Source organism: Marmota marmota, unplaced genomic scaffold (assembly GCF_001458135.2).
Source record: "Marmota marmota marmota unplaced genomic scaffold, marMar, whole genome shotgun sequence".
Classification (NCBI taxonomy): domain Eukaryota; kingdom Metazoa; phylum Chordata; class Mammalia; order Rodentia; family Sciuridae; genus Marmota; species Marmota marmota.
The window spans coordinates 2231651-2246054 of record NW_026000252.1 but is presented as its reverse complement, the minus strand read 5'-3'; the positions used below and the strand labels follow the sequence as shown (position 1 = coordinate 2246054).

At 34.9% G+C, this 14404-nt stretch overlaps 1 protein-coding gene across 4 annotated transcripts in view; it reads right to left on the bottom strand.

Annotated features, from left to right (window-relative positions):
• Nucleotides 1-300: 300 nt before the first annotated feature.
• Nucleotides 301-14404, bottom strand: part of Phf6 (PHD finger protein 6) — a 51393-nt gene continuing 37289 nt past the window's right edge. For 2 of the 4 annotated variants that reach the window (XM_015506174.2, XM_048796577.1), the window contains exons 9-11: nucleotides 11375-11508; nucleotides 3780-3909; nucleotides 301-3442 (exon numbers count right to left, since the gene is read on the bottom strand). In XM_015506174.2, coding sequence (XP_015361660.1) covers nucleotides 3780-3909; nucleotides 11375-11508 — 264 coding nt within the window. In that variant the 3' untranslated portion in view covers nucleotides 301-3442. The remainder of the gene's footprint in view (nucleotides 3443-3779; nucleotides 3910-11374; nucleotides 11509-14404) is intronic. The other 2 variants (XM_048796578.1, XM_048796579.1) reach the window with 2 other exon arrangements.

Sequence of the window (14404 nt, the reverse complement as noted above, 5' to 3'; positions counted from 1 at the left end):
CTCTCTTGGAGAAAACCTTTAGATTGTGAATTTGAATTAACTTTTTTTCTTCCCATACTTTTCTTTCCCCTACAATAGTTTTTTTGAGGTAGGTGTGTTCTCTCTCTCTCTCTCTCTCTCTCTCATAGTGCAGGGGACTGAACTGAGGGTCTTGAGCATGCTAAGTGCTGTACCACTGGTCTACATCCCTAACCCCTCTGACATTTCACCTTAAAATTAAGCAATACTAAAACGAACACAGTATTATACCTGGTGTCAAATAAACTTCATTATATGTTTCACAAAAAAGACATACAAATATGAAAGTCATAACTCATTTATTGAATGAATAGTATATGCAAGAATACCAATAAAAGGAAACTAATACTACAAACTACAATTTTGAAAATAAAGCCAATATAACAGGAACAAAATATACATAACATGAGAGGAATGTTTGATTTTTGACCCATGATGCATTCCTTATCTTTACAATTAACCTAAATGTCTTTCAGAACAAAACTATACCTTGGTCTAACTTTAGTGCTTTTTAAAAAAGCAACAACACTCTAGAACACTTTTTCTTTTGCTTTGAGACATTTGAGATTCACACATTTGTTCAAGTACATAGATTCTGATTCAATAGTAGATCTACAGATCTCTTAATATCTTGAGTAGCATGTACTTCTGAGCATTTACTATCTGAAAGTCTAAAACTGTTGATCCTTGAAATGAAATTTATTTCAGTTGTGGGTTTTAATAAATTGAGATGAAAGTAAAATTCACCCCCACCCACCTCCCCCCAGGAACAAAGAGCTCTTATTAAAGTATAGAAACTCAAGTCTATCTTTCTACTCTAAAGAACATTTCTTACTAACATTTCTGGTAAGGCAATAAATGCTCCAGAATAATCTTCAATATACGCTTGCAAAGATTACACTGTTTAATATCAATAACAAAAATAAAACAAAAAAAAAAGAAAAAAGGAAAGAAAGAAAAAGATGCTTCAAAATTTCAGGCTAAAATATGCATAAAAGACAGTAATGGCAGTATTTTGGGAAATGATGTAAATGTCATATACTTATCAAATAATGTCATGCTTATTAAAACTACAGTTAAAGACTTAAGAGATGTACAGTAAATACACTGCTGAGGTCCATTTATCTAAATATTAATACCACAATGGAATTACTACCCAGAAGATGATGATGCTACTTGGGAACATAAGTACTGTACAATTTTTACATTGTAAGGCACTTTTACTCAGCATGTGATGAAAACATGGATAGAGAATCAAAATATTGGAGGTTTACAACCCAAGGTGATTTTTCATGTGACTGCAATTTACATTTCAATTTTAATGAAAGATTATTTAGCCAATCACACCACAGTGAGAAAAACAGGTAGTCATCCACTTATCTAGCCAACCAAAAGGTAAAGTGCTATTCTGGTTGCTAGTGGCAGAGAAAGGGCTGAAGAAACCCATACAAAGTCGTACATTTTACTACATAACAAATCCATCAAGTGACAGCTATAGTATTTGAAGTCCTTTATATAATTATTGACTGGCCATGATTACCCCTGGCACCTTCCATTTTTCCTAAAAAAAAAAACATCATTACAGTAGTTGTCCAAAAATGAAGGAGCTCTGTTTCTCCGTGGGTAAGTTCTATGGCACACAATGTAAAAATGATCTAGACACAGTGATTTAAAGATTTAAAAAATAATGGTTTTTCAAGCCGTTGTAAGGAAATAAAGTACAGATCCTTTGGGAAAAGTCACATAGCTTGGTAAACAACATTTAGATCTGTCCTTGCACTTCAAGTCATGATGAACTTTGAAAATTAATCACATACACATGATGACAGATTAAGAGCAAAAAGAGAAAACATGGAGGGCAATCCACTACTAAAGCTAGTTTCCTTCTAAAAATAACAATAAAGATGGTTAAAATAAAGCACGCATAGAGTCCCTTGATTTAAGGAAATGTGTAAATACACACTTGACAAACATGATCTTAAGGGACTAGCAGTTAAAAAATTCAGTCATTAAGCACAGTGTAATTTTCCACCTGTTACATTTTTAAATCTATCAGCTGCAGAATATCTCAATGTATAGTCAAGTTAGCATGTTGTTTCTTATTTGCAAATCTGCTTTACTATGGTAGGTTAACTAATAATTCAGAAATCAGAATCCTACCCTTGGTATTGAGGTGCTATGGTAATATCAGGCAGACCACAACTAAAGTTTTTTTTTGTTGTTGTTGTTTTGTTTTTGGTTTTGCCATAAAGAAACATATAAATGTGCTTCAGGAGAGAAGTGGAAGAAAATATCACTAGCTGGAAATGCCAGTGTAAAAATCCTTTCTAAAAAGCTGGGTGGGTTCTTAGGCTTTCATCAACAATTGTGATGATGAATAAAACAATACTGAGCCCTGCCAGAAAAAAGCAGGGCCCCAAAGCCTATTTAATAGATAACAAAAGCAATGACTGAAAACATTACAAATATTAAATAAAGTTTCTAAAATAGTGGTCACAAAATTAAAAATAAATACTGTTTTCTGCAAAGACTGTTTTTTACTCCTACAACACACGAGACCTCCTTACATACTTTGGGCCAATATGTGAAGTGTTCACACAACAGGGCACTTGGGAGGAATGGGTTTCAGACATGGTGTCTAAAGTCCTTAGCGAGTAGTAACCCCTTAATCAGAAAGAGGTTTAATTTGCTGTTGCCAAATATTAGTTTAAACATGAAAGGATTCAATCATTTTGCCAGAAGCTCTTTGTATGACATGGAAAGAGAAGCAGTGTATTGTCGAGAGAATTTTGGCATAAGCACTGGAGCTCATAGCTTATAATCACCAGTTGCCCGAGTCCATGCTGGTCAGTGAGAACAACGTTAACAGGAACCAAATGAAAAGCTTCAGCACACTTCTTGGAAGAGATTTTTAGCATGTGCTGTCAAAGCCAAGAGAAAAAGAAGGTTCTCTTCATTTCTAGCCTCCATTACTTGAGTGTGAAAAAAAAATCCACAAATTACCATGTGTTGCCACCAGCGGCATGTTTGCATTGTAAAGTAAAATTTGCTTATAGTTTCCCTTGAGCATGAATCCACTAAACAAACTTAAACACTCTAAACAGTAGAACTTTGTTCAGTCCAGAAATATAGCTTACTTCATTTCAATGTCTGCTTTAACTGTTGACACTATACACAGGGTTAATAGTGTTTCAGTTGCTTCCCAGAAACTGCAAACTACAGCTACGTAATACCAACATGTCAAACTCGCCGTCTAGTGAAGGCTCATAAAACAAACAAGATGTTTTTAGGCAGTTCAATGAAAGATCTAAGAGTTGGGCAGTAAAAAGTTACAAACCCTTTTTAATTTTAGAAAACAGTGAAAAAAGAATAGTAGTTATGGATGTCTTATTCATTCCCAGTTTTCTAACTCTGTCCCATGAACCTGTTTAAAAGATGATAAAAATATGTAAAATATGATGCTTGAGGGGAATACAATCAACATAATGTTATTGAGGAGTGAGAATATCTTACTAATTTGACATTATAACTACATTTATTGATAAAGTAGATAGCTTGTTTTTATGGTTACAAAATTGGCTAGTTAAAAAAAAGAAAAACAACAACTATGCAAGCCTACACAATCCTCAGCATTCCAGTAACATGCTCTTAACTAAACATAATAGGATTAAAATATCTTACTGCATACCATTACTTGTGTATTTATTTATCAAGTGTGTATTGTATCCTGACAACAGATCCCATATAATTAACATTCATACCTAGTTTCCATTAAGTTGCTGCTGAGTTAGTTGTTGCTGATCAATTTCTACTTTTCCCCGGCTTTTACTCTCTCGTTCCTCATCTTCTTCATCTCTCTCATCATTTCCACTATGATTTTTACAATACAGTCTACAATGAGAAAAAACAAAAATTTCAAAATTTGTTGTCATTTTCAATGAGAATACACTCATATCATATTTAGCAGATAAAGTCTGAGCACATATAAAATATGAGTTTCCTCATTCCAATTAAAAATACCCTATCATTGTTTACAGGTCCATTTCTATCTGCAAGGTAGGAAAACACAGTATTATTGACATAACACATTTATCTCAAAACCTCTAGTTTATGATGACAGTTATCATAAGGCAATTCCTCATTCTGGACAATCAGATTAAAAGCAAGGTGTTTGGCCAACTTAAAAATACACCTTTTGGGTATATATAAGGAATAATCAAATTCTATGAATTTGTTTCATATCCATAATTTGCAGTCACATATCAAGAAATATATTCTATATGAACTGATACTTTCTGCTCACATCTAATGAAACAATTTTTCTCAAAATCTTCAAATGTCTTTTCATCACTGGTGTCCTAGCCTATACTAGAATACCTTCATGAATCATCCAACAGTTTTCCTGCATTGAATTAGGCTATGTCTCTCTCATTCTAGTCTGGTCCCTCCAACTTCTTTTTGTCTCACAACATTGACTTTTCTGGACAGAATCAGACCAGCCTGCTTATCAACTTCATCACACTGTGATTATACTGTTTTATTTGGTTCTCTCACCCTATATTTTATATTAAATGGGAAGAATGTCTAAGGGTTTGATTAGCTTTAGGTTTAACTTTTGTTTTTCAGTCAAGTCACATTTTAGGTGATCCTGCATACTGCAGGAGGCATGTAATTTCAAACCTTCTGCTATTAGTGATGCTGATGCTTGATCATTTGGTTACGGTGGTGGTGATGACCAGATTTCTCCAATGAAAATCTTTTGAGTGATTCTTTCGTATCATGCTGTTTCAACAACCTTTTACTTGGATATAATATGCTATGTATTTGAAATTTATTTTATTTTCTTAAATATATATATTTTAATTATTGATAGTCCTTTATTTTATTTATTTATATGTGGTGCTGAGAATCGAACCCAGTGCATCACACATGCCAGGCAAATATGTTACCACTGTGCCACAGCCCTAGCCCCTTAAAATTGATTTTTATTTATTTATTTATTTATTTATTTATTTATTTATTTATTTATTTATTTATTTTTGCAGTGCTGGGGATTGAACCCAGGCCCTCATGTACACTAGGTAAGCCCTCTATCACTGAGCTACATAGATTCCCAACCTGAAATTCATTTAAGTTTTTAATAAAAATAGCAATATAAATGATTTTGTAGAATCAGAGAAAGGTGGGCTGATTTGAGCTCAGTTTTAGGTGAATTACACACAATATGATAATGGAACAATGGTTAGAAAATGTTCACTAGATGCCCTCTTGTGGTCAATAATGGATAAAAGATTATATAGAAATTCACATGTCAAATAGATGATCTAAAGTAGGTCTAATATTTGAGTAGAATAAAAGCCAAGAGTGGGGTTGGGAGTACAATATTAACAAATTACTTCAATCCAGTTTTTCTCATTTTTGAGTCTTAAAACATTTTCGATAACTTTCAAAGAGCTATGGAGAATTTTTACTCTTCAAATGATGCACATTGGAAACTACGTCTTGTATTTCACAAGTTCAAATGTCAAGAGTTAGATTCCTTATATAGTATCCCTATGAAGCATCTTGCCTAAATTATAACCTGAATCATATTAAGCCTTTGAACCAGCTTATTGTTTACACAAAATATGGAGGGAAAGGTTGAATAAATAAGTTAAAGACAACAAGAAATAGCAAGCAGACATTTACAATGTGGGACTTTCACAGGATAACTTATTAGGGTTCTTCAAGAAGATAGAAAAAATGTGAGTAGTTAGGGGTAGCTCTATTTTAAGATAGATTTAGCAGACAGGTCAAATGCAGTGGATGGACCTTGATGTATTGAATAGTTGAGCAAATCAAATCTAAAAAGACACTTGCGAGACAAGTAGGGAAACGTGGAAATGGACTGGGTATGAGAAAATACTAATAAGGAATTGTTCATTTTATAATATGTGATAATGGAACACTGATTTTGTAAGATATACCCGTATTTGTAAGAGATGCATACTAAAGTATGTAGAGATAAGAACAAGAGAGCTGGAATTCTGCTTTAACATACTTCAAGAAAAAAACAATAGATGAAACAACTGTGGTAATAACTTGGTAACTGCTGATAGAGAAAATTGTCATACCATTCTATTTTGGTGTACATTTGAAAAATCTTTTGAATAGAAAGGTTTCATCTAAAATTAACAAGTCCCTTGTTGTCAGAAAATTTTTGATCTTTTTATGGAATGATTTTCCATTTACAGAATATTTTCCATAGTTGCTTAAGTGTCTTTTACCAGTCTAGGCACCAAGGTCACAGGTGTCAGTTGGTCAAACAAGATCCCTGCTGTCACAGAACTCACTATTTTATGGTGGGAAACTGACATTTTAAAAAATTCATATTAAATTATTTTAAAGACAATGAAGGCAACAAACATACTCCTCCCTTCCTTTTTAATATGAATATATTGTCAGAATCCAGAAAGGGTTGGTAAAGGAAGGAAAGCCATATTTAAAAGATAAGGAAGCTACTTTATACAGAAATATCCCTCTGCATTTCTTCCTATTTGCCCATTCCTCTCTCCTCAAACTACTTGCATATAGATTCTCATTTGAACTGAAAGGTCTCTGTCTGTAACCCATGTTGAAAGCAGATTGGAGAAACATTTTTTAAATTTTATTTTTTAATTGTGGTTGGACACATTTATTTGGGTACATTTATTTTATTTATTTTTAAGTGGTGCTGATGATCAAACCCAGGGCCCCACACATGCTAGGTGAGTACACTATTGCTGAGCCACAACCCCAGCCCAAGAAACATATTTTAATGTGAAAAAGAAAGAGCATTTCAAATCACTATGGATCTTTGTGCAAATAATTTTGCTTAGAAATGGTCACTGAAATAAGGTATTCTTTTTCTTTTTAAATATTTATTTTGTAGTTGTACACAATGCCTTTATTTATTTATTTATTTTTATGTAGTGCTGAGGATTGAACTCAGGGCCTCACACATGCTAGGTAAGCGCTCTACCACTGAGCCACACCCCCAGTACTAAAACAAGGTTTTCTAATAGTCAAAAAGTGGAAAAGAAGAAAGGAAGAGAAGAGAAGAGAAAAGAAGGGAAAAGAAAAGACCTCTAAATATCCAAAAATGGAAACAATGAAACTAACTGACATATCCACAGGATAGAATACTATGTAACCATTAAAATACATATAAAACTGTTTAATGTCACAGAAAAAAGTCTCAGTATAGTAATTGGAAAACAGATCATGAATCAGTATATATAAGAATCTTTTTTATAAATATACACATTTACACAATCACACAAACATCAAGAAGAAAATATTCCAAAAAATTTAAAAATTGTTAGCTCTGGGTAGTAGAATTAATTAACTCGTTTTTCTTATCTAATTCTCTACTTTTTCCAAAATGAAAATAGGTAATTATAATAAAAATAGCTAAATAAAATAAAAATGTAAATGCAGTAATTCTTCACATACTAGATTTTATTTTTTTTTTAATTTTTTTAATATTTATTTTTTAGTTCTCGGCAGACACAACATCTTTGTTTGTATGTGGTGCTGAGGATCGAACCCAGGCCGCACGCATGCCAGGCGAGCGCGCTACCACTTGAGCCACAACCCCAGCCCCCACATACTAGATTTTAGATGTATAAAATGGGCTTGTTCTTTTAAAATGTTAATGGCTGCCAGGCACAGTGGCACATGTCTGTAATCCCAGTGGCTTAAGAGGCTGAGGCAGGAGGATCACAAGGTCAAAGCGAGCCTTGGCAATTTAGTGAGACCCTGTCTCAAAATTCAAAATGAATAGGGTAGGGGATGTGGCTCAGTGGTTAAGCGCCCCCTGGGTTCAATCCTGGGTACTGAAAAATAAAAAATGGCTACTTAAATAACAGTACACAGTTCATCATAAACCATAGAATCAGACAATGGGAAATGTAAAACTGTCTCTTCTCCTCCATCCCTTTGCAATTAATGGTAGATAGTAACCATTAATTTTGCTGAATGTATTCTAGAGATCTTCCTGTGCGTACAAAAATACATACACACATATGTGGAAGGATGTTCTAAGGATGAATAAGCAGAAAGATGATAGATACGTAACCTGGGTCCCTGATGACACTGACAAACTGCTCCCCAACATCTAGACTTCTTTCCTCTGCCCACCTGAGGTAAGAAACAACTACCTTGTTGAAGCTGATATTTTTTCCCATTACATAAAGTAAACTTAATCATTACAAGTAGAAAATTATATCACACTTATTCTTCTAAATAAAATTGTCAAAAATTTTGGATTTGGTTTAAAATTATATTAAATAATAGATAATAATTATATTAAATTATATTAAATAATAGATTGATTTGGTGAAAATAGATAATTTTCAATGCTATTCTGTCAAGAAGCATAATATATTTTGTCTGAGTCCTTTTTTCTTTATAGATGGAAAAGGTTAAGCTGGGTGCAGTGGTGCACACCTGTGATCTCAGTTACTTAGGCAGTGGAGGCAGGAGGATGGCAAGTTCCAGGCCACACTGGGCAATTTAGGGAGATCCTGTCTCAAAATACAAAAGCTCAGTGGTAGAGTGCCTGCCTAGCATGCATGAGGTCCTGGGTTCAATTCCCAGTAGTGGAAAAAAAAAAAAAAGAAGGAAAAGATTCACCTTTAATTTGTGTCTATGGATGACGAACATTTTTCTTTTGCATTTTCTAACTGGAACTGTTTTTTTAAAGTCATTTCATATTGTGCAGCCTTATTAATTTTAATAAGTTCAGAATTAATTCCTTTGGATTTTCTTGATATACATCAATAATTGACACTGATCATTTTATTTATTATACATTTTTTAAGATATTTATTTTTAGTTGTAGTTGGACACAAAACCTTTATTTCACTTATTTATTTTTATGTAGTGCTGAGGATCGAACCTAGGGTCATGCACGTGCGAGGCGAGCGCACTACCGCTGAGCCACAACCCCAGACCATTTATTATACATTTTTCTTTTTTGCATGCTAGGGACCAAACCCAGAGCCTCTTAAATGCTAGGCAAATACTCTACCACTGAGCTACACCTCCAGCCCCTTTTTCCTTTGTTGTTACATTAGCTTAACCCTTGAGAAGAATGTTGAAAGTAATGGTGGTAGTTGATTCCTTTGTCTTCCTCCTAATCTCAATAAAAGTGCATTTAGTTTGGGTGCTGTGGCACATGCCTGTAATCCCAGTGGCTCAGGAGGCTGAGACAGGAAGATTGCAAGTTCAAAGCCAGCCTCAGCAAAAAGCAAGGTGCTAAGCAACTCAGTGAGACCCTGTCTCTAAATAAAATACAAAATAGGACTGGGGATGTGGCTCAGTAGCTGGGTGCCCCTGAGTTCAATCCCTGGTACCTCCCCCCAAAAAAAGAAAAAAAAAGTGCATTTAGTCTAATGGTTCTGTTAGAGATGAACATAAGAATCACATGAAAAGTCATAAAATACAGGGTTTGTGCCTCAACACAGACCTAATGAACTTAAATCTCTGTGGGGTGGGGCCCAAGCATCGATCCCCACCCACCTCAGGTGATTCTGAGGATCACCCCTGGATAAGGACCATTGCTCCTTATTTCAATTCTAAATTATTTGCTATTTTCTCCTACTCACCCTATTAAGATTCCTAGCTTACCAAGAGCACTCTTTTTATGTTACTTTAAAACTCAAAACATTGGGCTGGGCACAGTGGTGCATGCCTGTAATCCGAGCAGCTTGGGAGGCTGAAGCAGGAGGATCATGAGTTCAAAGCCAGTGTCAGCAACTTAGTGAGGCCCTAAGGAACTCAGCAAGAGTTTTCTCTAAATAAAATTAAAAAAAAAAAAAAAAAAACACGCTGGGGATGTGGCTCATTGGTTACGTACGCCCCTGGGTTTAATACCTAGTACCAAAATAAAATCATAAATTGATATTGAATGTTATAAAATGTCTTTTCACCATCTATTGGGAAGGTACAGGATTTTTTTTACCCTTAGTTATAATAGATTACATTAACATATGTCCTAATTTTGAACATCTTTTAAATTTGTAGATAGAGCTGCACTCAATTTACTAATATTTTATTTAGATTTTTGTATATATATTTATAAAAGTAAGACTGGTCTCCAGTTTGTTCTTTTAATGTATCTTTGTTAGGTCAGGTCTGGTATCACAGTTAAGCATGCTTTATAGAATGAGCCAAGAAATTTCCCATCTCTTGTTTGTGTTAGTTCTTTTCAAATAACATTGATATTATCTGTTTCTTAAAGGCTTGATGGAACTCCTTTGAAAATATTTATGCCCTAACAAAATTTGGTCAGTTTTATAATATGGCATCAGCAACTTACGAAGGCAACCCAAATGATCTGATGACTGCTTGAGTAAACTGCTTTTTACACATAATACCAGACCCTGAAGTTATTGGTTTACTGCATATTAGGCACGTGAGAATACAGAAGTGCTTTACAACTCTCAAAGGCAAATTAAATTTCAGGTATCCCTATCAAATTATTCTACATTTGATTAAACAAATGAAATCATTATAGATGCCACTATCCCACAGTGGAAGATTCATAAAAAAAGTAAGTGATATTGCAGTCCCAAATCTCCAAATCCTACTTTTTTTCCCTTGCTATGCTGGGGACTGAACTCAGGGTCTTATACATGCTATTGCACTGAGCTACACCCCAACACCATATTCATTCATCATTTTTCCAAGACAATCTTTTGACTTCTATCTTCAACAATATCCTAGTCAAAGTTACCAACAATTATCACCTGGATCATCAGCCATAGCCTTCTAACTCATCTCCCCATCTCTCCTTGGCTCCTTTCCCACCCGAAAGTCTTGCACACTTGCTTTTCTCTCTTCCTAGAATGCCTCCCCATCTTCACCTTTATCCTTATCTCAGCGCAAGTGCTGATTCCTTCAGAAAATTCTTAAACATTCCCTACTACAGACTATATTAGCTCTCCTGTCATATGTTCTCATAGCACTTTGTAACTTTAGAGTGCTTATGTAGTTTGTAATTGTTTATTTATGTCTGGTCATGTAAAAATAGGGTGCTCCCAATTAACTGACTGTATCCTTTAAAAGGACGCAGTCTGTGTCTGTCTTGATCATTATTGTATACCCAGCTCCTAGCACAATGCTTGGCACAGAGTAAGCATGGATGAATGAATAAATGCTAATTCAGGGATATATAGTCACAGGAAAGTGCCAATTGCAATTCTCATTCCCTATATAATAGGCTCAATATTCTATATTTGACTAAATGCCACCAAAGAGGTAACTGGTAACCTACTTAAGTGCAGTTACTTACTGACATGTTTAGGAAAATGGACAAATGTTGCTTTCTTACTTGTAAATTCCTCGTGACATATTTTCAATGTATTTAGCTTTGTCTTGTACTCCACAGTGGTAATGGTAGGTCTTAACACAGGCTTTTATTTCACATCCAATAGTAGCACCAGGCTGACTACAAAGTGTACATTTCTGTTTAAAAGAAAGAGAAAGAATGATCGTAAGCAGAATTCCAAAGTTTAGGCAATCTTATTTATTCTATTTTAGTCATATTTCAGCCAACTATTCCAGTTTATAAAGAAAACAGCAGCAATATTCTATCAGAAAAGAGAGTACACTGTACTTATAATACATAATTAAAATAATGTTACAGCCAGGTGCAATGGTGCACACTTCTAGTCTCTGCTATGCAGGAGACTGAGGTGGGAGGATCACTTGAGCCCCAGGAGACCCTGTCTCAAACAAACAAACAAAAAAAAGAATAATATGTGGCAACTTAAACCTTCTAATTAAGTCATGCCCTGATGTTTACGTTATTTAACAATTAAAAACTTCCAGCTTGTCAGAAAAACTATACCAACTATGGGAGAACTGACATCTCCCATGTGTCTTATGACAATCCTTGATACCAAACACAAAAAGTTGATATATTTCAGTGGTCTGACTTCTCTTCCTCCTTGAGATCAGATCCTTTCCTATTTTAATTGGGGGAAGAATGAGGAAACAGGAAAGCATCCCTTCAGAGAGAGATCATCACCAAGTAGACAAAAGGGCAGAAATTAAGGGGCTGAAATCTTTTCAAAACTCCTGACTTTGGCCTTGATCAGCCTCACCTAAAGAATGTTCTGAGATTGAAAGTGCCTGTTGCAAAAAGAATTTCATAGTCAAATAAGTTTGAGAAACAGTGGGTTAAGCAGATCACTTTATTGCAGAACTTCTCACAGCCTTTTCTCCAGGAAGGGGTATATAGTAGATAGTTTTCAAATTTACTGAACTCTAGATGCCTTTTTACTTTCAGAGCAGGTAAGGAGGTATCCTGATGGACTAATTTCCTTTGGAGCACACATGGGAGAGAGATACCAATTTAGTATTTACCCTAACCTTCAACAGTACAGAAGAAAACAGTAAGTGAATTGAACGGTTGTCCTATTCACTTATTTGGATTTTTTAATGACACGACATTGCTGCATGATTTTCCCTTATTTCTTTTTAGTACTGTGAGTTCTCTTTATTACTAAACTGAACTGAATCTAAATGGAACAGATAACAACAATCTTCATACCTCAAAAGAAACTCCACAAAGAAAGGGTCAATTCTAATAGAGTAAGACAAAGATGATAATTGTCTGAAACCATTACATGAAAGAATGAAGAGTACCTTCACAGTAGAGGGATCAGATTTACCACCTGAAACCAAGAGTCAATCATTATGACCTATCTGATATGATAGGTAGGATGTGGATGATCTCACCCCCCAAAAAAGATGAAAATGAATCTAATCAAGCTTTACATGCATCTCCCACTTTAAATGGAAATATGGAGGTTAGAGAGACAAATAGCATCATGAAAAGCAAACACATAAAATAGTAGGACATTCTAAAGGACAATTAATTCATTTTCTTCAAGTCAGTAGCATACAAGAAAAATCCAAAACAACAGAGAGAGGGAGGAGAGGCCGCTGTACATTATGTAAAGGATATGTAAAAAACAAATGTAGAGCTGGGCATGGTGGTGCACACCTGTAATCCCAGTAACTCATAAGGCTGAGGCAGGAGGATAACAAGTTCAAGGCCAGCCTCCACAACTTAAGTGAGATCCTGCCTCAAAGCAAATAAATAAATAAACAAACAAATAAATAAATAAGGGCCGGGGATGTAATGCTCAATGACAGAGCATCCCTAGGTTTATTCCCCAGTATTGCAAAAACAATAACAAAATGAAATGACAAGAACAAAATGTAAAGCATGGACTTCCTTTGAAACCCAATTCACATAAATCAACCTTACAGCCAGTTTGGAGACAGGTAGGGAAATATAAGTATGAAGTGGGTATTAAGTAACACCAAGGAATTAGCTGTTATATAGAAGGTGTAACAATATTGTTGTTAGGTAAGAAAATGTCCAGTGAAGAGATTTATACTGCACTAGACAGAGGTGAAATGATATGAAATCTGAGTTTTGATTTAAAATACTTCAAGCAACAAGAATTAAAGGCATAGTGAAATGAGTACCACAAATCCTTGATAAATGATGAATTAAGGTGATGGATGTGTTACTAGTCTTTGTAATTTTGATGTCTGAAAAATTTTCAAAACAAAAAATCATCATTAAGTCATTTCTAGAGATAACTGCTGTCTTAAAAGACTTTGTATTCCACTGACATTCCACTTGCATAAGCTTTAAAGGAGTAAGTGATCAATAAAGATGCCAATATTTGTCAAAGTTCCTTATTAGTAATTCAGCATGTTTAAAAATAGACTAGCCAGGAGCAATGGCACACGCCTAAAATACTAGAAGCTCAGGAGGCTGAGGCAGGAGAATCGTGAGTTCAAAAGCCAGCCTCAGCAAATTAGTGAGGCTCTAAAGAAACTTAGTGAGACCTTGTCTGTAAATAAAATATAAAAAAGGGCTGGGGAGGGTTGGGGTTGTGGCTCAGTGGTAGAGCGCTCACCTAGCATGTGCAAGGCCCTGGGTTCGATCCTTAGCACCACATTAAAAAATAAATAAATAAAATAAAGATATCGTGTCCAACTACAACTAAAAAAAATTTTTTTTTAAAAAGGAGGCTGGGGATGTGGCTCAGTGGTCCTGGGTTCAATCAATAGTACTGTCCTCCGCCCCCCAAAAAAACCCTTGAGACTAAAGTACATTTTATAAAGGAAGCTTTAAAGCTACCATAAACATTTTAAGAGACATAACTGTTTATGTGTAAATTAAACAGAAGCCCTAAAAATCTTTTCCTTTCTTTAAAAAGAAAAGAAAATCTGGGTGTGGTGGCACATGCCTGTAACCCCAGTGGCTCAGGGTGCTGAGACAGGAGGATCACAAGTTCAAAGCCAGCCTCAGCAAAAAGTGAGTCTCTAAGCAACT